This window comes from Rhododendron vialii, chromosome 8a (genome assembly GCF_030253575.1).
Source record: "Rhododendron vialii isolate Sample 1 chromosome 8a, ASM3025357v1".
Lineage (NCBI taxonomy): Eukaryota > Viridiplantae > Streptophyta > Magnoliopsida > Ericales > Ericaceae > Rhododendron > Rhododendron vialii.
In genome coordinates this window covers 33,314,801-33,335,750 of record NC_080564.1, presented here as the reverse complement: position 1 = coordinate 33,335,750, position 20,950 = coordinate 33,314,801, and the positions used below count along the sequence as shown (strand labels likewise).

The window sequence follows — 20,950 nt, the reverse complement described above, 5'->3', positions numbered from 1 at the left end:
ATGCTACAGACACGGACCACTCCTCTCTCATATATGTGTGGGGCTGACACATACGCGAGAGAGGAGTGATCGGTAGTATTGTTAATTTTTTTGCAACTTTATGATCCCGTCTTTGTTACTATTATTTTTATTAATTTTCAATGTGAGTTCAATTTTTACTGCTTAAGCTAAATCATTTTGTCTTGATGACAAGAATTAGAAAAATAGAAAATATAGACGAAAACAATCATATAACACGATGAACGAGACTCCCTTTTTTTATCTTTTTTGTTGTCTTGAAGGAATTTTTTTTAAATAGTGATAAGTGACCCAAAGAAAACCAGAACCTAAAATGAGAGAAACCCAAAAATCTCAACCTACACAAGGCCGAGTTTATCGGTCGGCCGGTTTTAAGCAACCTTCGCATTTTCTGCTGAGATCCCAAGTCTCCAAGTGGGCCCTCTTGGATACCCATGACCTTGGCATTTTAGAGAATCAGCTCGACAGGAGCCATCATAAATTCTCTACCCTCCGAAGATCCAACTAGAGAAAGTAATAAGAGCGTCTGTCAGAATAGACAGATCTATGTTTTATACTTTTTCAACTTCTCTTATCGAGCCAAATGATGTAGTGTAGAAATTTAACCAAAAATACCGCACCAAAAAATTGTAAAAATAATAGGGCAAAGATTTGTGTTCTTAATAACCAAACCACTAAACCATTGAACCAAACCAAATAGACCGTTGGAATCGGTTTGGGCGGTTTACCAGTTTTTTCGGTTTCCTTGGACACTCCTAACTATTAATTATGCAGTGATTGAATTTTGTGATGGCGGTTTCGGAGCTAAATAGAGAAGTTGCCCGCGTTCGGAGCAAAATGGAGAAGTTGCCTAGTGTAGCACGTGGGTTGTTAGATCTTGGGAGGTGAATTACAACCATTAACCAGACAGTACCAGATAATAAGAGATTGAAAGTGATCCAAGCTCGGTTATTGAACCCAATCAAGGAAAAAAAAAGTCACTCTTTTCACCACAAAAAGAAAGAGAATCACTCTATTGCTATGATACAGTTTCAAGCTTGCAAATTGATTGCTTCTAAAAATTCCAAGTTAAACAACTCAAGTACCTGTTAAGTTCCAATTAAGCTGTTTAATTTATTGTTTTTCTTGAAATGCACGTTTACAAGCGAGCTGGAGTAGCTCAGTTGGTTAGAGCGTGTGGCTGTTAACCACAAGGTCGAAGGTTCAAGCCCTTCCTCTAGCGATTTTCGTCAATCATTTACTTTTGCCATCTCTGTGTTGTGTTATTTTAGAGGAAACTTATTCGCGCCTTCACCGTGAACAAGTTCTTTACAACAACAATTTTCTTCTGAAAAAGTTTTATTAAAATTCGGACCGTCTAGAACACTTTTGAACAGTCGCGATTGATTCCGTAAACAATTATTCACAGTTTTACCGTTAAAAAGATTATCTCGTTATTTTATAGTTCTGTGTCGACATACAGAACAGATCCAGCCACCTCAATATCTCATCAGATAAGGTAAATGAGAACCACTCACATCCATCACAGAAAAACCATACTACTAATATCCAAATTCAACCATTAATAGACTCCCATTTATTCAAATACCAAAAAAATAATAGTAAACAGAGTAATGGGTACACTTCAGTTACTCAATCCTCATTGTTTGGCCTCTCACAAAGTACTCCTCTCTCACAACTTCAGCACAAGTACTGGAAAATTGATCAGACCCCCCAAAAGCATCATCAGCTTCTCTAGAAGAGGAAGAAGAAGAAGAATCAGAGCTGTCGCTACGATTCCGGAGGGTGAATCGGAAACCGCGGAAGAGCCCGAAGAACCCCCTGCAGTCAATTTTGCATTTGTTCACGTAAGTTCAGATGTTGATGTTAGTCAATTCAGTTGCTAATGCTATACTTGTGTGAATCGTTTTGCTAATGGGTTTTGTGTGTTTTGGTTTCAGTCTGTGTTACTTCCTGATGGAACACCAGATGTGCATTTTCGTACAGCATGTGGTGGGCAGAAACTCAGAGACATTATGTTGGATTCTAATATGGAACTGTATGGACCATATGTAAGGCCCCTCCCTCTCTCTCTCTCTCTCTCTCTATGTTCACATTCTGCAGAGCCGATCCTGACTTTCCGAAGGCCTAAAGCGAAAATTAAAGATGAGACCTTTTTTGTGGAACTATTATAAGGGGTACTAAAGTAAAAGGGGTCCGAAAAGTTCGAAAAAATTCGGGGGCTATAGCAGCCGACTCTGACATTCAATTTAGATGAGTTAATCGATTTGTTCTATTCAATTGCTGAGTCAATGTATTTTGAATTTTCAGGCTAGACCTCTGTGTAACTGTTCGGGAGGAGGAACTTGTGGCACATGCATTGTTGAAGTGAGTCATTCTTTTTTTTCTTTTTCTTTTTCTTTTTTTCTTTTCTTCGGAATATTTATCTGTAGAATGCTATTACTTTTTATTTTACCAGGCAATAATGGGATTTGTTCTAATTTATGACCCCGTGTTGACATTATAACACGTCACTTACATAGTTTTCGCTCAAAATTCGGTGAAATGATTGTTTTATTTTTCTTTGTATTGTTAGGTTGTTGAAGGGAAGGAGCTGCTAACCCCACGAACGGATAAAGAAAAGGAGAAACTCAAGCGGGTACTCATATTTATACTTTGGCAATGCTAAATTTCAAATAAAAGAAAATATAATCCCCAGTAAAATATCTCCACAAATGCGAAGAAGTACTCAACGAAAAAAATACCCTTTCTATCTTATTAGTAAAGCGCGATAACTGTAAATATTGTCACTGGTGGTTGAAGACTAATGTTTGAGCGAAAACGAAATTGCAGAATCCAAAGAACTGGAGGCTTGCTTGTCAGGTTACAGTTGGGAAACCAGATTCTAGAGGCCTGGTTTGTGGCAATGTGACATCTATCTAAGATTTTATTAGCCTAGTCTAGTACGAGCCGAACTTTCTTACTCAATTGTATGCTTGATTTGCCGCAGGTTGTCATCCAACAACTGCCTGAATGGAAAGGGCATCAATGGGAATACAACAAAGAACCTCCTCCGGAAGAACCCTGATTACGACTTTCTTCTGTTCAGCTAGGCGTCCATTGAAAAGTGTAAATCTGTATTCTTAAGAAATTAAGTTACAGTGGATATTGGATATTCTGGACAAAGAGAGAATGATCGGATATTAGATTCTCGTACTGTGTTAGTACAACTCTAGAAGTAACGTGGAGTTCACCGTCATGTTTTTTGATTGATGATACTAAAGGAAGCTGAAACCATGGAAAGAGTGAATAATACCAATTGCGGTGAATCCTTCACCAATGTGGTGGGGAAGTCCCTCAAGTATTCCTCCAATCGTACTGAAAATATAGTTCTTTCTATTAAAGACGTGCGCATGCTCACACACAACAGATCTTGGTGGATGAATTCCCTAATTTCAGTCCCATCCGAACCGTATCACTACCATTTACGATTACACCAGGATCCGGGGCATGCCAAACCACAAGGCAAAGCCTAGCCACCAAGATGTTGAATGAGATGTTCCAAATTAGGTACATTTGCCTATCAAGAGCAGTACCTTTGAAACATTCTTCAAGAGTTTATTCTAGCTCTTAATAGCATTCTATTGCTACCCCCAAATATTTGTCAACATGCATGCTCTTATTTCAGAATCATTAAGCCACCTTTTCAAGCTTATTAAGGTCCCGTTCCACTAAGATTCTTATTTTCTAAGTACTTATTTTCCGTTTTACGAAAAAAGGGCTTGGTGCCCCGCCACGTAATGCCCCAACACACTTTTCCGCCACACATTAATGTGGAGATCATACACATAGTACTGTACCCCACATGAGTGTGTGATGAATAAGTGCATTGGGCCCAAGACCACCAAATAATTTTGCCTTTCCTTGCAATAGCCCTTGGATGGAGAGTTGTTCAAGAAAATATCAGCAATAGCTCGACAGCATTCGTTCTTCCAAACAAAATTGATTGCAAAGATGTATACGGACAACTACTTGAAAACATCAGCAATACTTCCCGATTTCTCCAATGTCTTATAAATGCAAGATATTAGTGAAGTCGGGAAGTACTGGCAACATTCTACCACCACAAGACATTGTAAAAAGTCTTTGTAAAGTACTATACCGATTTATACGTACTGTTATAAGTACAAATGTATCCGAAATCGTTTGATAAATACGACTTGGACCCATCTGTAACCAATTTGTGCAAATAAATGTGTGTACATGGGATGCTCAAAACTTAAAAAAAGATAAGTTAAAGTTCATAGAAAATAATAGACATACCCGTGACCCAATAACAAGAAGAATCCCATAAAATTAGTACAAGAATGACAAAAAAGTGGTTGAATTCCACCAACTTCGTGCATCTCTCTTTTAGGAAAAAAACAGCATTGAACCACAAGATCCACAACATGAAATAAACCATGAAACCCAAACCTTTTTTTTTTTTTTTGAACTGACCATGAAACCCAAACTGAAAGAAAGAGAAAAAGAAGGAAAAAAAAAAAGGAAAATAAATAAGAATCTCTTCTTTTATTACAAATGGATTTAACAGCACAAGAATTTCCTCCCAATTTAGAAGTCACTGGACAGGGGAACATGTTGATGTTGCATGAACACATTTGCATAGACCAATCCAGCCACGCCCCCGCCGACAAGAGGCCCAACCCAATAGATCCAGTTATCGTGGAAGTCGCCGCTCACCACTGCAGGCCCGAAAGAGCGCGCCGGGTTCATTGACCCGCCGGAGAATGGGCCTGCAGCCAAGATGTTGGCTCCAACAATGAAACCAATGGCAATGGGGGCAATTGTGCCCAATGGGCCCTTTTTGGGGTCAGCTGCTGTTGCATAGACTGTGTATACCAAAGCAAATGTGATAATGATCTCCATAACCACTCCTTCAACTGCTCCAACGCCGGCGGCCACGCTGTGGATTGGGATTGCCTGGAAAAAAAAGGTCAGAAAAAATAGAAATTAGGGCGACTTCTTTTTTTTTTTATAACTCAAGTGTCCGGGCTTAAGATTTATGACTTACCAAGCCTCCGGTGACATATTTGAGCAGGTAACATGCGACAATGGAGCCAACAAGTTGTGCAATCCAGTAAAAGATGCCGGTGAGGACGGTGATCTGGCCCCCCAGAGCCAACCCGAAGGTGACAGCGGGGTTTACGTGGCCGCCGGAAATGTTAGCCGCGATGGAGACTGCCACAAAGAGAGCAAATGCATGGCATATAGCAATGGCTACTAGCCCCGCCGGATCTAGGGCAGCATCTGATGTCACCTTGTCTACAAAGGGTCAAAAAAAATTGAACGAAATAGTAGCAATTAGGAAGATAACAGACACGTGATGAACAATTTTTTTAATTTTTTTTGGGTCAATGTGATGAACAAAATATGCCTATTACTCGGTGATGATTTTGACTACGTCACTGCTACGTCACCCTGACCGATGTTGTTGTTTGTCCGATGAAATGAATTTTAAACACCTAGAGAAGCCAATTTTAACAGGTAACAAGCCAAGAACATACACCTAAGCAAACATAAGAGAGACAACTAGAAAAACCATAACTAGGACTCCAAGCATGGGTAACATGCCCACCCGAAAGTGAAACGTACGCCGAGAAACTAATCAGAAAATCATCATGCTAAATGATGATCTACACCGAATAATCGTCACGGATCCCCGAGAAAATCCCAAAGTTTCAGTTAACGATCGTGCCAGCGAGAGTGCATTAAGGCTAGTCATGGAGGATCTCGTGCTTATGTGGTGAGAGACACAACTTGAATTTTACATTTTGATAAGCTTAGCGATTAGCATATGAGTAATGAGTGGGGGATGCATGGGAAGTAATTAAAGTGGTCATTCAACGTGTTAATGGAGCCATATTAAAAGAGATTGGAACAGTATTAAACCATAAGCTATAGCGGATCCAACTCCGGCAAACACAAAGAGCAGTGTCGAAATGAACTCAGCTAGGTAAGCCTTGATAGATCCCCAGCCAAAGGAATCATCAAACCTCCCAAAGGCAATGCCCGGCATCTTAATTAATTTGGAACAGAGAGAGAGAGAGAGAGAGAGAGAGATTCAGATGGTGCAAAGACCCTTTCAAGGATAGATGTATATATATATACAGGGGAATATGAGGATATAATATTGGGTTCAATAAATTATTAAATGAGTTGCTAATCAGACTTTATTCTACAGTACTGTTTTTTTAACTACTCCGTTTTTCCCCTGCATTTGTTTTTTTGTTAGGAGAGATAAAAAGGAATAATGTACATATTCCATGCATGTCCAATTAGGTTAGTCCGCGACCAGCTTAGCTGTCACAAGGCCTCCTTTATTGGAAGTGTCGCGAAGCTCATCAATGATTCATCCATGTGCACCGTCCCAATAGGAGAGAGTGAGAGAATGGTAGCCCACAAAGGGAGTCTGATTGGTTGGTGAGTTTGGTCCTCGCGCAATTGAGCAAGATTCGGTTCTTACGGTTAGGCGGTAAGATAGTAATTTCTCGTGAGCTCCCTAGTCCTGGCGAGATGCCTTTGGCTGGATTGGAAAGGAAATTAGTTAATGTGCGCATAAATTGACCCAAACACCCCTGACCGTCGGTAAAAGGAGAATGGTAAAGAAAGAGATGTGATAGGGACATGGATATGTTTGGGCCACAAACTGCACCGACCATGTCGAAATACGACGACCTAGTTTGGCGGATTTGTTAGGAACGTGAGGATAAAGATCTAAGATTAATAGAACAGCTTATATATATAATAATAATGTTGGTTAAGGATTTTGTTTTTTTAAAATATATAGTTTGAATTATTGTTAGTATTTAACGAGGAGTAATAGCCGGGTGGATAGGGATGGATACTGGATAGATTTATAAAGAGGAATCTGGAGAGTTATCTTTGGTTTTTCACTTTTTTGGATGTCTGTTTTTGGAGATTTACGATAAAAAAAGGAGATGCATGGGGTTCTGTTTTTGTGTTTCTGAATTTAATGCCCTTTTCATAGAATTTTCTTTCGTCAAAGATTAGGTGCGCGCAGGCTGATTCGATCATCTGGATATAAAAAAAAATGCACGAGACTCGTGTTTATGAGGGTTGGAAAAGAATAATTGACGGATACGACGTTTCATGTCCCACATTTTGTTAAAGAAATTTGCTCCATGCTCGAACTCGTGTATCAATATTGAAGCAAATACCAATTGTCTTGTTTCCGGTCAGGCCTTCAACATCATATATACTTGAGTACTAATCATGAAAAATAATGAGCATAGTTATGCCCATGGCACGTGGTTAGTTAGAGCTATTATTTCTGCATTTGAAATGTCACCACTAACCAAAGGGCCGGTAACTCTGCGGTTATCTCTTGGTTCTCTCACAAGTCACAAGAGAGGCTAAGGTTCGAGTCTCATTAGAGGCTCTAGAGTTCAGGGCTATGGACAGCTTCTGAATTCTCTGTGAACTAACTAACTAATTTCTCCGCTAAACCTCCCCACTAATGTATATAATGTGTTTTTTTGAAACAGCCGCTGATGTATAAAATATTAGCAAAAGAAAAAAAGAAATGTCACCACTGGCCCCCTTAAAGCACTCACATTTTTTGCAAATATCACACGCTGAGATCATTTGTGTTCTAAGGCTGATGCAGGACCTAAGTTAATCCGTGTCTGCAAGCATGAGCGTGAAAGCATCATTAACACATTCCAACCTACTCAAATGCACAAGAGAGAGGATTGAGAGAGCGAGTGCGAGACATTTTGAAAGATTATGACTAAAAGCAGGACCCATAAGGGGAACCCGGCGTGTTGAAGACTTCACATATAGTATGGTTGATTAGTGTGACTGAGCTTCAGAATTCAAGAAGCAATTTTACTTCATAGAATAAAGTAAGCATAAAGTTAGGTAAAAATCTTTCTGAATTTATCTCCATAGCCTGAAAAGGGTTTTGATTTTGTGGCTCTTTCATAAAGTTATTACAACAGGTTTAATAACCCAAAAGAATCTAGACACCTTGCTAATTTAGGATATGGTTTGCCATCGAATTTGAGGCTCCAAGTCATTTGCGTTGATTAATTAAAGGCATCCTTTTGATAATCATCATTTATTGGCAGTGGTGGTGAAACAAAAAAATTTTAAATCGAAAGATTGGATCCTGGTCAGGCGGATGCGCCGGGGCACACTCTACTTGCCCCAGCCTGAGGCGCATTACATTAGTAAAGAATGCATAGATGCGCTCGGAAAGCAATAGGATTGTGCATATGCTGCGCCCAGGGCGCACTCGAATGGTGCATTGCATTAGTGAATAAAATATAGATGCACTTGGGGCATACAAGAATTGCGCCTGAGGCGCATTGCGTTAGTGAAGAAAATATAAATGCGTCCGGGGTGCACTCGAATTGCACATGAGGCACATTACGTTAGTAAAGAATACATTGATGCGCCAGGAAATAGGATTGCGCCTGAGTCGCATATGATGCGCCTGGGGTGCACTCGAATTGAGTCTAAGTTGTATATGATGAGCCCGGGACGCACTCGTATTGCGCTTGAGTCGCATATGAAGTACCCAGGGGGCACTCGAATTGCGCATTGCGTTAGTGAAGAATACATTGATGCGCCCGGGAAGCAATAGAATTGCACCTGAGTCGCATATGATGAGCCCGGGCCGCACTCAAATTGCGCCTAAGGCGCATTGCATTAGTAAAGAATACATTTAATGTGCCCGGAGAGCAATAAGATTGCGCTTATTATGCGCCCGAGGCGCAACCGAATGGCGCCTGAGGCACACTTGGTTAGTAGACGTTTCGATGCCCCGGGGCATCTCCGTTTTCAAAGCACCATAATTAGATTAATGTCAAAACAGGGCCCGGTCCATTCTCCCTCTCTTGCAACTAGAAATGATTTTGTTCTTTCAAAAGTGCTATTTAAAGTAAAGCTTTATCGAAAACTTCAAATGGGTTAGTCAAGAAAGTGGCCCTAGTAGCACATGGGCAGATGTAATGGCCTATCTTATGAGTCATTCCAAACCCACAATACAGTGGCCTGCTTGTTTGAACAGCCATGATGACTCTTAACTCTGATAGCTCAATTAGCCTTTTTAATATTGGAATCCCCAACTACTATGGTATGGTTTAATGGCCAATTGAACTCACAAAATTTGACATGGACAATTTGACTATTTTTTACTACCTAGACAGTTGACCGAATGGATGAACATGCAGAGAGTTTCTGGTTCGAGTTGATTGAACAACCTTAACATCTATAGTAATTTAACTCACTGCATTCATTATAGCGGAGATGATTCAAAATCCGGAGAAAATAAGGTGAAAAATTTGGCGGATGATTTAATTTTCTGTTCAAACATTAGTGCTAATCAAATTCCATACTAGACAAAAAAAAAAAGGGACAAAATAGTAGTGCCAACAGTTGAAGGCAAGAATACCTCTAACCCAAACAAGGAAAGAAACCTTTTCTACCATCTGAACAAGGAAAGAATCCAGGCAGCAAAATCCATGATTCTCTTCTCCTGTTCTTCTACCCTTCCTCGTCAACACACAACCTTCCATCATGCTCTCAAGCCATGGTGTGCCTAGGAATTCTGTTCGGCTGCAGAAACTCTTCTGTCCTGTCTTACGTCCTATCGGCTTTGGCGATCATTGGCATTGTTCTCGGCTTGCGCATAATCTGTTACACCCTGTATCGGTTGCTGAACAGGCGCGACCATCACGGCGAACCGAGGTCTGAGTTTGGGGTTGAGATGCAGCCTCCAGAGCAGAGGCGCGACCATCACGGCGAACCAAGTTATGAGTATGGGGTTGAGATGCAGCCTCGGGAGCGGGAGCAGGTGCAGCACTGTCGCATCTCGTTGGCGGAAGGCAAGGTTGTGATATTAGCAGGAGAGAACCATGCTTCTTGCCATTTCAGGCACCGCTGAGTGCCGATTCATGACAGGATTTATAGTCCAGCTTGTTACGATTTGTTTCATTAGGTTTGTTTGGAAGTGATGAATTTGCAAGATCAATCACATGATGTAGATTTGGGAAAAATAACTTTACCCTGTATATGTTTCAATACCAATATGCGTCAAGTTAACTAACAAGCTTCAAAATCTTTATTTCTGTTCACCAGATGTAATACTAGAACATCAAATTTCTATACCCGAAGTCACTTGACAATCACGAGCTTCAAAAAGTCTTTGATCTGGAGTTCGACACTCACCCGCGTGCTATCAATTTTTTTTTGTTGGGCCAATCTATACGAGACTCTGCGACTCTCGTTGAACTTTGATTATGGCAGATGGAATTTTTCTCTAGATTAGTCGGTCGTTACGTCGTATGCCATTAAAAAAAGCACATCAATAGCAAGGAGAGAAGTCAAGTGAGATGAAATCAAGGGCAACTTGTATGTACATGATCCGAAGTCCGAACCACTAGGGAGGCAAATTAACCAACTACTAGAGTTACTACTAGACATCTAAGTTCTAGCCTAAGTCACATAACTCGCATGGTCATGCGCGAACGAGAGCGCGAGCATTGAAGCGTCTTAAAAGAACATTCCAAATTATTCAGATTCGCGAAAGCGAGGATCGAGACCGGAAGCGAAGGGAACTACTTCTAACAGCCCATGACACTAGAATGTACACTTGCATCTCAAAACCATGACCAAACCTTTAATCCAGATCAAAGTACGCACAAGTCTTCTGAACCAAACATCGCCCGACATTATTCACCACCCGCCACACCTTCAGCACCCCATCGAGACTCCCAGTGCAAACCGTGCAACCATCCTCCGCCTCCTCCCCCGCCGCCGAAACCCACCCAGGAAACGCCGCGACGCACCTGATCGGCCCCCTATGACCCTGAAGCACCGCAACGCAACAATGCTGCCCGTCTTGCTCCCTTACCCAAACCCGACCCGTCGAATCTGCCGACCCGCTCACCACAAAACTCCCCACAGTGGCCAAACACATCACCGCGTGGGTGTGCCCCGGGAGCGACCCGCCGTACTGCGGTTGAGCCGAGAACCAGCCCTTGAGCCAGTAATGGATGTACCTGTTGAAACATTTTAATGAGATTTAAATAAAATACTTATTGTACTAGAATTACACTCTCATTATTACAGTTCAAAAATTAGTGTATATTTAACATTGGCCGTAACAAAAATTCTAAAAGAGAATTATCCCTATCATCACGAACAAATAATGAATAAGACTTTAATCCATTTATACCTTTATATATTGAGCTTTTGTGCAAGGGTGAAACCGTGAAAGGAGTGGAGAAAAGGTGAAGAGGGTGAGAGATACGGGTAGAGATTATACACGAATAGTGAGTTCGGCTTTTCTCCAATTAATGGAGAGAACATTTTCTTCAATCCTGGTTCGGAAATTTTTTTTTTAATCACACTTCAACGATTGGGGAGAACACTCTCTCCGTTCCTAAATGATAATTCACCATGAAAAGATTGTGCAAATTTTAAATTAGAAATTGAAGCATTTTCGTTTATGATTGTTTAAATTTCTTGATACTAAATTAATTATCTGTCAAGAAATTTACAAATCCATACACAAAAGTATTTTTTATTTTAAAAATTAAATTTCTTTTCATAGTAGACCATCATTTAAGAAATGAAAGAGTGCTACTTTCTATGGTGTTGAGCAACTCAGCTCGAGACCCTGTTTAACAGTGATGGATGCAGAATTTGTGTCTAGTAGGGACCCGAATAACGTGTATATAAGTATATTTTCATAATGATAAAGTGTATTTTCATAATGATAATAAAAAATATATTTTATAAGTATATATTGCTACTCGCAAGATCCGAACGAAAGAAAGATGATATTATGTGTATGTGCACATCCACCGTTCAATTTTATACATACAACCTAAACAATGAACGATAATTTAAAGTTTTTGGAGATTTTTACCTCACAAATGGAGTAGAAATTTTAAGAAATTTGTTTCGCTCAAAAAACTTGCAGGGACTAATCCAATAAAAAAAATCTAATTAATCTGAAAATTAGTACTATAATAGGCGAGACGGTAGGACAGCCTTCGGTATTAGTAGTACTAGAGGCCGGGTCAAGTCAGATTTTGTAAAAATTTGCACAATATTAGTATGTGTTTTGACATTCTTAAGAATTGATTTAGAATGTCGAACAAAAAAGAATAAAATTAATCTCTAACGGTACCCGTCGGTGCAGCCGCCGTAGAGGACCCCACCGTCGGCGGTTAGGGCTAGGGTTCTGACGGGCGATGATTTGGCGGGGAGGGTTATGGTGAGGGAGTGGGGCCGGTTGGAGGTGCAGAAGTTGCGCCGCCACACGCGGACGGTGGCGTCGTCGGAGGCGGTGTAGAGGACTCCGTCGTCGGATAATGCGATGGCGTTGATTGGTTCGGAGTGGGCTTGGATGGTCTCGATGCATTTGTAATCGGAGATTCGCCATACTTTGACTGTTTTGTCGAGGGATGCGGAGTAGAGGATGTCGTCCGATGCGTTCAGTGCTAGTGAGGATATGGGCCCCATATGCTTCATCTGAAAAATTAATCAAACATATGCAATTGAGCAAAACTATTACCAACACACAAAAAAGACAACTCCGATGACAACTGCTATCAAAGTCGTTCGACCCCCGTGGATCCCTATATATATTAAACGATTCTAGACTCGACTTTGACGAACGTGGGTTCATATATATTAGACGATTCTGGACACAGCTGTATCCTGAGATATGTTTTAAAGTTGCGTAAGTAAACTTTCTGTATCTAATTAGTGTGATCTCATTAAAAATGGGCATAATTAATTTTATGATTTACTCCTAGCATCCCAATTTTTTTTTGTCTTTTTTGGGAGATCGTGTCACTTTTCAAATGATTATAATCTTATACTAGTTTACAATGTTTTAGGTGATTTTGAAAGTTTTGTTTAGTAAAATTAATTGATAACTATAAAACAAAATCTATATTACATATAGAAAGTATTACCAGAATATCATTAATTCTCTATCCGATTAGAATAGAATGAAGAACTAAAACATGGGGACGGAGGATGTATAATTTGATTCATTATGCCATAAAACCCACGTGTCTCGTCCCTTCTAAATTTAGGGCAGTAAACAAGTCGAGTTGTTTGCGCAGCTCGAGGCTTGACTCAACTCGTTTAGTATTCGAACCAAGCTCAACATTCTAAAATTTGGTTCGATTCGTTGGTATAGGCCCGACTCGTTTATAAAGGATCGTTTTCTACATGAACCGGGCTCGGCTCATTACAGCCTCGAAACATTTACAAACGAGTTGAACCCGAATTACAATTTTAAGCTCGTTTAGTAAACGAGTTGAACTCGAATACTACAAAGTTCGACTCGGCTAGGAAGGCTCGTTTACACCATCCTTATGATACACAATATCACCAATCCATTAATTACTAGATAGGATATTGGCCCAATATGCTCGCTACATCTGATAGATTTAAAAACCAGGTGCACGTGTGTTTTAGCCTAAGTTGGCCCCGTATCTCATATATATAATATACATGTAGTATTTAAGACAAAAACTAGTAATGCAGCCCTGAAAGGGACGGTTGGTGTGTGCCACTTTAATAACACTTCCTAATTCATGCCCTAGCATTAATTAAGTTTGATTCTGCGGTCTGCATTCCACGTATATATAGAGAATAACTTATTTACGGAGCTCACTCAATCTCAATCGAGATTGAGCGTTTATATATGTAAATAACTTATTCACGATATATATTCCATTATGCAGAATGCATGGTACACATTGCAGGACGTGGCCGTTTGATCAATTCAATACTGCTTCATAAAATTGAACAAACGTCAAAAAATACTAAAATATTTATCTTCCTCAATAGCCAATTCACCAACCATACATGATTACTGGATAAAAGTCATAAAACTGATATCAAAGCCATATGGGAGCAATTAATTACCATCTTATCCTTGCCGGCGATATAATTCCGAACATAACTTCCGGCCCTCGGAATAGTCCCCACCCGCACATGCCTCGTAACACCTTCCCAGCTCCGCCGCCAAACCCGTATCTTGCAATCCGCGTACGCAACGTAAACCTTGTCGTTGGACACCTCGATCGCAACCACCACGCCGGCCTTGGTCTTGAGCAGGCCGCACTCGGTGAACTCGGGCAGTTTCCACACCCGAACCACGTTGGACTCGGACCCGGTGTACACGAGCCCGTTCGAGGCCGCGACGGACAATATCTGTCCGTCTTTTTTTAGGACGGAGGAGACGCACCGCGACAATGCGGCAGCGTCGGGGTTGTTGTTGTCGAGGGGTTTGGAGGAGGGTGGGAAGGGGAGGCGGGCGGGGCTGGAAGGTTGAGAGGCGAGGCGAGGCGGTGGGGAGGGGAAGTGGGAGAAAGAGGGCTCTTTGGTGGAAATGCTGCGGAGGAATGGGTTGGTTTTTTGTTGGGGTACTCTGAGTGTGAAGGATGGACTTGTTGGAGAATTGGAAGAGTCTAATGTTGCCATACTCTCTCTCTCTCTGTGTGTGTGTGTGTGTGTGTGTGTGTGTTGGGGTAATGCTTAAATACAGACCCAGTTATATTGGTAGATCAAAACCGGACCCATATATAAGCTTCTTTTCCATTCAGTTTTGAGGTTTTAACTGACTAGTACGTTGGGCGTTGGAAGTAAATAACCTTTCAGGCAAATTACCAAACAGAAGTGCTCAGACAAAACGTATCACCAAACTTAATTTCCATACTTCAACGATAGGTAGGATCATGTATTGTTGTGCAGAATATAAGTTCATTTACTTATATTTATGAGATGAGATGGTGGGTGAGGCTGTATGGCTCGTATTTATACCGATAATGCTAGGGACACAGTACCGATCACACCCGGCTTAAGTAGCACTACATAATTAGTAATGGGGAAATAAACACTTTGAAACTATTTTGCAATCACCAATCATGCAGTGCCACGTAGGCGGGTGTGATCGGTGTTGTAATAGAACGTTGTGTCCCTGACATTATTTGGTAAGCAAGGGTACGTGTATGTGAAATTGAAGAGGGGCGCGCGCCCTCTCTCTGTAATACTAATAAAGATACTCCAGTTGGAGTTAAGTGATCAGCTGTCCATTTGGTAAGAGCTCTTAATTGTAGCTCTCTCGCCCATATCAGACATTATGATGAGTAGGTGTGACATTCTGCAAAAATAATTGTAGAATCAGCAGACTATATTCATGGTCGGTCATTTCGAAATTCGATAGTTTTTTTGGATTAAAAATTTTGGAAAAATGACGGTCAATAACGTATTTTGGTAATTAATATCAAAACACATTCTGGACCATTATTTTCCCAAAAATTTTACGTGGTAGTAGTATGAAAGTATAGAACCATGAAATTGTTATTTATGGCATTCTATATATATTTCATACTTGTTTAACTAAGGATACTTCATGGAAAATTTTGGGGGGTAAAATGTTAGCCAATAGCCGCTATGAGTCCTACAAGGCAAATAATCATTATACAACCACAAACACTTACACAAATTCATTCACATTTACATTGAGACTCACACACATTACACGTCCAGTGTATGGGACCAACTAAAAGACATGAGTATGTGTGTAAAGTGTTTGTGGTTATATAATAGTTGCAAGGAAAATGAGATTTTTCTCAAGGCCATCGGTAAGAAAAAAACTAAATTAACCTTTGCTAAATAATAACCACACAAACACCACTATTTTCATGGTATCCAAGTTTTCCTGACTAAAATTGCTACATACGCGACAATCCAAACACAACACTAAACACATGTATGTATGTGAGGGGTTGTATTTAATATTGTGTACCTAGACGTTTTGCTTTCCTAACTACCTTGTGAGTTTACGTCCATTCCTGATCAGATACAGTTTCCTTTCATTTTCTGCCTAGTAACTGTTGCCTGAATACTCAAGTCGCCTTTCATTGCACCTATGTTTGGGCCGAAGTCGAATAGTCTCACCACATGTAGATGGTGTTAGGATTTCGTGTGGAGGGACTACTAGAACTCAAGCATGGGCCTTGTCCAATGCATTTGTGTGCGTATGAACGTGGCCTGTAAGATAAATGAGGCCCAATTTCAACCCAGATGGGCCCAGCCCATAAACATTTCAACCCAGATAGGCCCAGCCCATAAAACAACATAAAGAAGAAGTGTATTGACCACCACACTGATCAGAGAGGGAAATGGCCGGAAAAATGCTGGAGAGAGTGCACTCTCTTCGCAGGCCGGCGCAGTTCAGCGGCGGCGGCGAAGACGACGCCGAAGACGCCGGCGATGAATCGAAGACGAGGAAGCACATGTCGGTGGTAATGAGGGCCACCAATTACTTGACCCGAACGCTACCCGGTGGTGGTTGCCTCTGCCCGTTATTCCTCGTCCTCTCCTTTCTGCTCCTCCTCTTTGTATCTTCTCTCGTCATTAGGTCTCGTTGTTCGGTTTGCGTCGGCTCGTCAGCGTACGATCCCGTCTCTCGTATGCGCTTCTTCGGTTATGAGGACCCCGATTCTGATTTTGGATCCCTCGGCGTGCCCTGGTGTAAGCTCTCTCTCTCTCTCCGCGATTTGTTGATTCTGTTGTAATAGGGTATAGTTAGATCTGGACAATCTACTGTCGAATTTTCGTGGGAGTTGTAAAAAGCGTATTTCGATAGAGTATTGGCTTCATTTGAGTAGTTAACTTTCTCTATGGTCGATGAGTAAGCTGAGCGAATTTTGTATAATGGAGTGTGAAAATATGTTGTTTGTAATTGAAGAAAATCTTCAAGTGCCAACCCTCTTTTTGGCTAAAATCATTTAACAACATGAAGAATGTTTTTCGGTAAATGGTGTCGAAGCAAACAGAGCGCTAATGGGTCCAGTGTAGATGATTGCTATTTGGGCGTGTAAATATTTTCTTTTAATCTACATTTAGAGTTGAAGCAGCGATGAAACTACTACTTTTGTCTTTTTTTCAGCTAACTTGAGTATTAGTTGGTAATTGTTAGGCGACACACTAAACATAAACACGCACACGCGCTAGCACGAATAAGGATCCGCCACAATACAAGAAAGCATGATATGCGGTTATACTTGCCCATGGCCACGCTCAAACTAGTTACCTTATACTACGGAATGAAGAAGAAAAGTACCAAACTGGGTACAAGGTTAGGCAGAGCAATGTATATATGCTAGGATTTGGGAACGCATGGTGACTGGTGAGTGGTGAGGTGTCTAGTACTAGTCGCTAGTCAGGCTCTACAAACCCACTTTAGTGCTGTGTGGTTGCTATGGTCGACATTCCATTCCCCTTAGTCGTAGGTGCTCGTTCTACTGAATTAAAGTGCCCTACTATTCATTCAGTCTCCATAGTTGGGAGTGGGAAAGGAATGGGAAATGTTAAGCAACATTATTAACGGTTGAGCAATGTGAAAGGTCTTAATCCATGGGCCTGAAAGTTAGTCTTGTTAGATCATCCAATTCAAACCAATTGTCACTGAATAGCTTATGCTGAATAGTAGATGAGGAGGTGATAGTTAGCAGATGTGGGACAAGCTCTTGACACTCCCCTATACTTGCATCCCAGCTCGCACTTGTAGAGGTCAACAAGAATCCACTCCACAAAGATCACAATTAAATGAGGTTCACTTTTTGCACAAACAAGGTAGATTCAATTGGTAATGGAATAGAGAGTCTTGCCTAAATCTTCTAAAGTTTGGCATCCAATTCAAAATAAGTTGTATGCATTTGAATAATTATGCCTTTCTCATGGGTAGATTATTATTGGGATATTTTGGTCTGAACTCAACTCTGTAACTCTGTTGTTACTTCTATTCTTAAGTGTTAATCTTTTGATGTGGATCCTTATTTCTCTGCTATGGGATATCCCATGAGTCTTGTTGTGTTTACTCACAACAAATGTGCAGCCTCTGCCCCTTTCCTTCATTCTCAAATTAGAAAAAAGAAGAAGAAGAAGAAGAAGAAGAAAAGAAGAAAAGTCATTGGTTCGGAAGCACTTTTAAAAGAGTATTTAAGCAACTCTGACATTGTGTTGCAGACGAACCACTGATTCTTTTGAATGCCTGCTGGAATCTCATATGCAAACCTTGTTATACTCCCAAGCTATGGCTCCTGATATATCTTTCAGTTTATAAGTGTGGTTTTGTATGTACTTATCGTATTTGATTTTATTAGGTTTTATCATTCGTCTTCTTCTTCTTCTTCAATTACTTTGCTGGTTGTTTCATTGCTGGACATTGGATTCCGTAGTTCTAAGAGATGTGAATTATTAAATTTCATACTTTATTCTGGTAGCTGATTCATCACTGCCAACTTTTATTTTTAGCATTACGTAATGAATGTCTTACGGTTTGTGCCCATTTAATTGTTATCCCTGGCAAAAAGGCAGATCGAAACATGGGAAAACTGTTGAGTGGACATCCAAAGATTTGCTAAAGGGCCTGGAAGAGTTTGTACCGATATATGAAACAAGGCCAATAAAAATTAACATGTATGGGATGGGTTTTGACCATAGCTTTGGGCTCTGGTTCTTTGCGCGGTGGCTCAAGCCTGATTTGATGATTGAGAGTGGTGCTTTCAAGGGGCATTCAACTTGGGTTTTGCGGCAAGCAATGCCAGACAAGCCCATTGTGTCACTGTCACCCCGCCATCCTGAGAAGTATCTTAAAAAGGGACCAGCTTATGTAGATGGCAACTGCACATACTTGGCCGGAAAGGAGTTTGTGGATTTTGGGAGTCTTAACTGGGGAAGTGTGATGAAGAAACATGGAATTACTGATCTCAGTCAGGTTCTTGTCTTCTTTGATGATCATCAGAATGAATTGAAACGGTAAGCGGATGTTGGATTAATCAGAATCTTCTCTCCATTTGCTACTTCCATCTCCACTAGTAAACTTACAATTCTAGTAGGTATTCAACTTTTTTTTACCTGTTGCATGGCAACTTGCTACTATAGCTGATGAGTCACGTCACATATCCTGTAGGCTCAAACAAGCACTGAAAGCTGGCTTCAGGCATCTTGTTTTTGAGGACAACTATGATACTGGAACTGGAGACCACTATTCATTGAGACAGATATGTGATCAATTCTATGTAAGAGGTACAGATTGACTATTTCCCTTTTGTCAATGAATACATGGAGTGTAGATGGTTTTATAGAGTATGTGCATCACTTGACTGAAATGAATATATCTCTTAGCAAGATAAGAGTTTTTAACGTTGAACTTTTGGCCTTCTGGGGAAGTCCATGAGTTTTATGAAGATATTGATCCCAACCCACAAAACAAGCTTATTCCAGTACTTCATTGAGTTTTACATGGCAACGGAATATCTGTGACATGGTCAAGCGGTAGGTGACACACTAGTTTGGGAACTTTCTTAGAATAGGTTTGATGTAGAATGGTCATAGTACTGAAATAATTCCTGCATTGAGTTTGATGTTAGTGTTGAATTCAGGTCTGAGTGATTATGAATCTTGCATGATGAGCTGTGTCCGTATTCATGTCTGTACACATGACACATTATCTTTTGATTGGTTCATCTTCTATGAATGCATGTTATGAAGTTATTCCACACTAGATAAGTTGCTAAATTTGATGGCAACACCAAAGGCAATTTGACTGCGGATATTGATTGGTTATGGGATTTTCTGGGCTTGTGTTACTATTCTATGGCTGTAGGTGGTGGCCATAGTTGCTTTAAAGATAGCGATGAAGCTAGGATAAGATCAAGACGGAAGAATTTCTGGGAAAAAGCTGTTGATATAAAAGAGTTATGTGGGCCTGGTGAAGCATGGTGGGGTGTTAGGGGGCATATGCGAGATGACTTTAACCACAGTAACAAGGCAATCACCTATGCGGAACACTTCCAGAACAGCAGGTTTGTGGAGTCAGTCCTAGATGTTTATTGGGAGCTCCCACCGGTGGCTGGCCCTTCACTTACTCATCAAAACAGATACGATCCTGCCCGTGCACCCACTCCCATTGTTGAAGATGGCAGGTTTGGCTTGTTCCAGAGGCTTGGCTTGACCAGACTTGAGAATTCTGTGTTCAATGGATACACTCAAATGGTGTATCTTCAAATATCTGCCCAAAAATCTTGAAGCCATCTAAAGTAGGGGTGAAATCTAGGGATCTGTTAATATGATGCATGCCTTACATACGCCCTTTTCTTTTCTTTTCTTTTTTCTTTTTTTCCAAATGCCATGTTTACTAGTTTTTCCCTTTAAAGAGCTCACATTCGAGAGTTATTTCAGACATCTATGAAGATCAGTTGGCCGTAGCGCAGTTTATTCTTTGTTGCTGCAAATTTTTACTTGTTTAGAATCGTTTGTTTCTTTGTACTTGTAATCCTTCTCTGGAAAACAAAGACAAAATTGCTGATGGTCGTTGTGTGTCTCGACTTTGGATACTATTTGTTTGATGAGCATATGCATGGTTCTGTCTTGAAATGGTTTCCATGCGCATAGTCCAATGCTTCCCAAATGGCTTCAGCCATTCCAAAAAAATTCCCAAAAATGGCCAAAATTGAAAAAAAAAAAAAAAAACTAGCCCGGTGGTGTGTTATTTTACCCAAATATGGTAGCAAAATGGCCAGCCATTTTTGCCACGTCACCAAAGTCAACCACCAAATCTTCCCCTCTTGTTCCTGTAAAAATTTGTGTGTCAGAGAGGATAAATTTTTAGGTGCCGGGTAGCACCATGAGGCTGTGCCCACGTAGTGCCCAAGTAGCGCATCGGAGCGGTCCAAAAGTGTGTTAGACGGCCCAGATTGAAACTCTCTCTCTCCTCTCACCCCTCCATTGTCTCTCCTCTTTCTCTCTTCAAATCCAAGCCGTTCAAAACCGAAATGGACGGCCCGGATGCGCTACTCGTGGTGCCCTCGGCACCCAAAAATTC

General features: G+C 40.8%; 4 protein-coding genes and 1 non-coding gene across 5 annotated transcripts; 3 read left to right on the top strand and 2 right to left on the bottom strand.

Annotated features, from left to right (window-relative positions):
• Positions 1-1,166: 1,166 nt before the first annotated feature.
• Positions 1,167-1,240, top strand: TRNAN-GUU (transfer RNA asparagine (anticodon GUU)). The gene has a single exon. It is a non-coding gene; the product is annotated as a tRNA-Asn (tRNA).
• A 303-nt stretch (positions 1,241-1,543) lies between these two features.
• Positions 1,544-3,209, top strand: LOC131299219 (photosynthetic NDH subunit of subcomplex B 3, chloroplastic). Its single transcript, XM_058324836.1, has 6 exons — positions 1,544-1,865; positions 1,959-2,069; positions 2,329-2,385; positions 2,594-2,656; positions 2,851-2,913; positions 3,008-3,209. The coding sequence occupies exons 1-6, from the start codon at positions 1,632-1,634 to the stop codon at positions 3,083-3,085; spliced, it is 606 nt and encodes a 201-aa protein (XP_058180819.1). The 5' UTR covers positions 1,544-1,631; the 3' UTR covers positions 3,086-3,209.
• Positions 3,210-4,323: 1,114 nt separating this feature from the next.
• Positions 4,324-6,304, bottom strand: LOC131299218 (aquaporin TIP2-1). Its single transcript, XM_058324835.1, has 3 exons — positions 5,950-6,304; positions 5,072-5,322; positions 4,324-4,980 (listed from the first exon to the last, which is right to left on the bottom strand). Exons 1-3 carry the CDS (start codon positions 6,074-6,076, stop codon positions 4,612-4,614), a joined length of 747 nt encoding a protein of 248 aa, XP_058180818.1. The 5' UTR covers positions 6,077-6,304; the 3' UTR covers positions 4,324-4,611.
• Positions 6,305-10,414: 4,110 nt separating this feature from the next.
• On the bottom strand, positions 10,415-14,547 carry LOC131298954 (protein JINGUBANG-like). Its single transcript, XM_058324461.1, has 3 exons — positions 13,981-14,547; positions 12,224-12,567; positions 10,415-11,087 (listed from the first exon to the last, which is right to left on the bottom strand). Exons 1-3 carry the CDS (start codon positions 14,536-14,538, stop codon positions 10,706-10,708), a joined length of 1,284 nt encoding a protein of 427 aa, XP_058180444.1. The 5' UTR covers positions 14,539-14,547; the 3' UTR covers positions 10,415-10,705.
• Positions 14,548-16,209: 1,662 nt separating this feature from the next.
• Positions 16,210-20,434, top strand: LOC131298953 (uncharacterized). The gene is made up of 4 exons (XM_058324460.1): positions 16,210-16,593; positions 18,438-18,882; positions 19,037-19,152; positions 19,733-20,434. Exons 1-4 carry the CDS (start codon positions 16,242-16,244, stop codon positions 20,152-20,154), a joined length of 1,335 nt encoding a protein of 444 aa, XP_058180443.1. The 5' UTR covers positions 16,210-16,241; the 3' UTR covers positions 20,155-20,434.
• The last annotated feature ends 516 nt before the right edge of the window (positions 20,435-20,950 follow it).

Coding starts and splice junctions, on each gene's coding strand:
- LOC131299219 (XM_058324836.1), top strand. CDS start 1,632: ATGGGTACACTTCAGTTACTCAATCCTCATTGTTTGGCCTCTCACAAA. Junction 1,866..1,958: donor TCAATTTTGCATTTGTTCAC/GTAAGTTCAGAT, acceptor TTTTGGTTTCAG/TCTGTGTTACTTCCTGATGG. Junction 2,914..3,007: donor AACCAGATTCTAGAGGCCTG/GTTTGTGGCAAT, acceptor GATTTGCCGCAG/GTTGTCATCCAACAACTGCC.
- LOC131299218 (XM_058324835.1), bottom strand. CDS start 6,076: ATGCCGGGCATTGCCTTTGGGAGGTTTGATGATTCCTTTGGCTGGGGA. Junction 5,323..5,949: donor TGGATCCGCTATAGCTTATG/GTTTAATACTGT, acceptor GACCCTTTGTAG/ACAAGGTGACATCAGATGCT. Junction 4,981..5,071: donor AATATGTCACCGGAGGCTTG/GTAAGTCATAAA, acceptor TTTTTTTTCCAG/GCAATCCCAATCCACAGCGT.
- LOC131298954 (XM_058324461.1), bottom strand. CDS start 14,538: ATGGCAACATTAGACTCTTCCAATTCTCCAACAAGTCCATCCTTCACA. Junction 12,568..13,980: donor TCGCCGGCAAGGATAAGATG/GTAATTAATTGC, acceptor TTAATTTTTCAG/ATGAAGCATATGGGGCCCAT. Junction 11,088..12,223: donor TACGGCGGCTGCACCGACGG/GTACCGTTAGAG, acceptor ATGTTTCAACAG/GTACATCCATTACTGGCTCA.
- LOC131298953 (XM_058324460.1), top strand. CDS start 16,242: ATGGCCGGAAAAATGCTGGAGAGAGTGCACTCTCTTCGCAGGCCGGCG. Junction 16,594..18,437: donor ATCCCTCGGCGTGCCCTGGT/GTAAGCTCTCTC, acceptor CCTGGCAAAAAG/GCAGATCGAAACATGGGAAA. Junction 19,153..19,732: donor TGATCAATTCTATGTAAGAG/GTACAGATTGAC, acceptor CTATGGCTGTAG/GTGGTGGCCATAGTTGCTTT.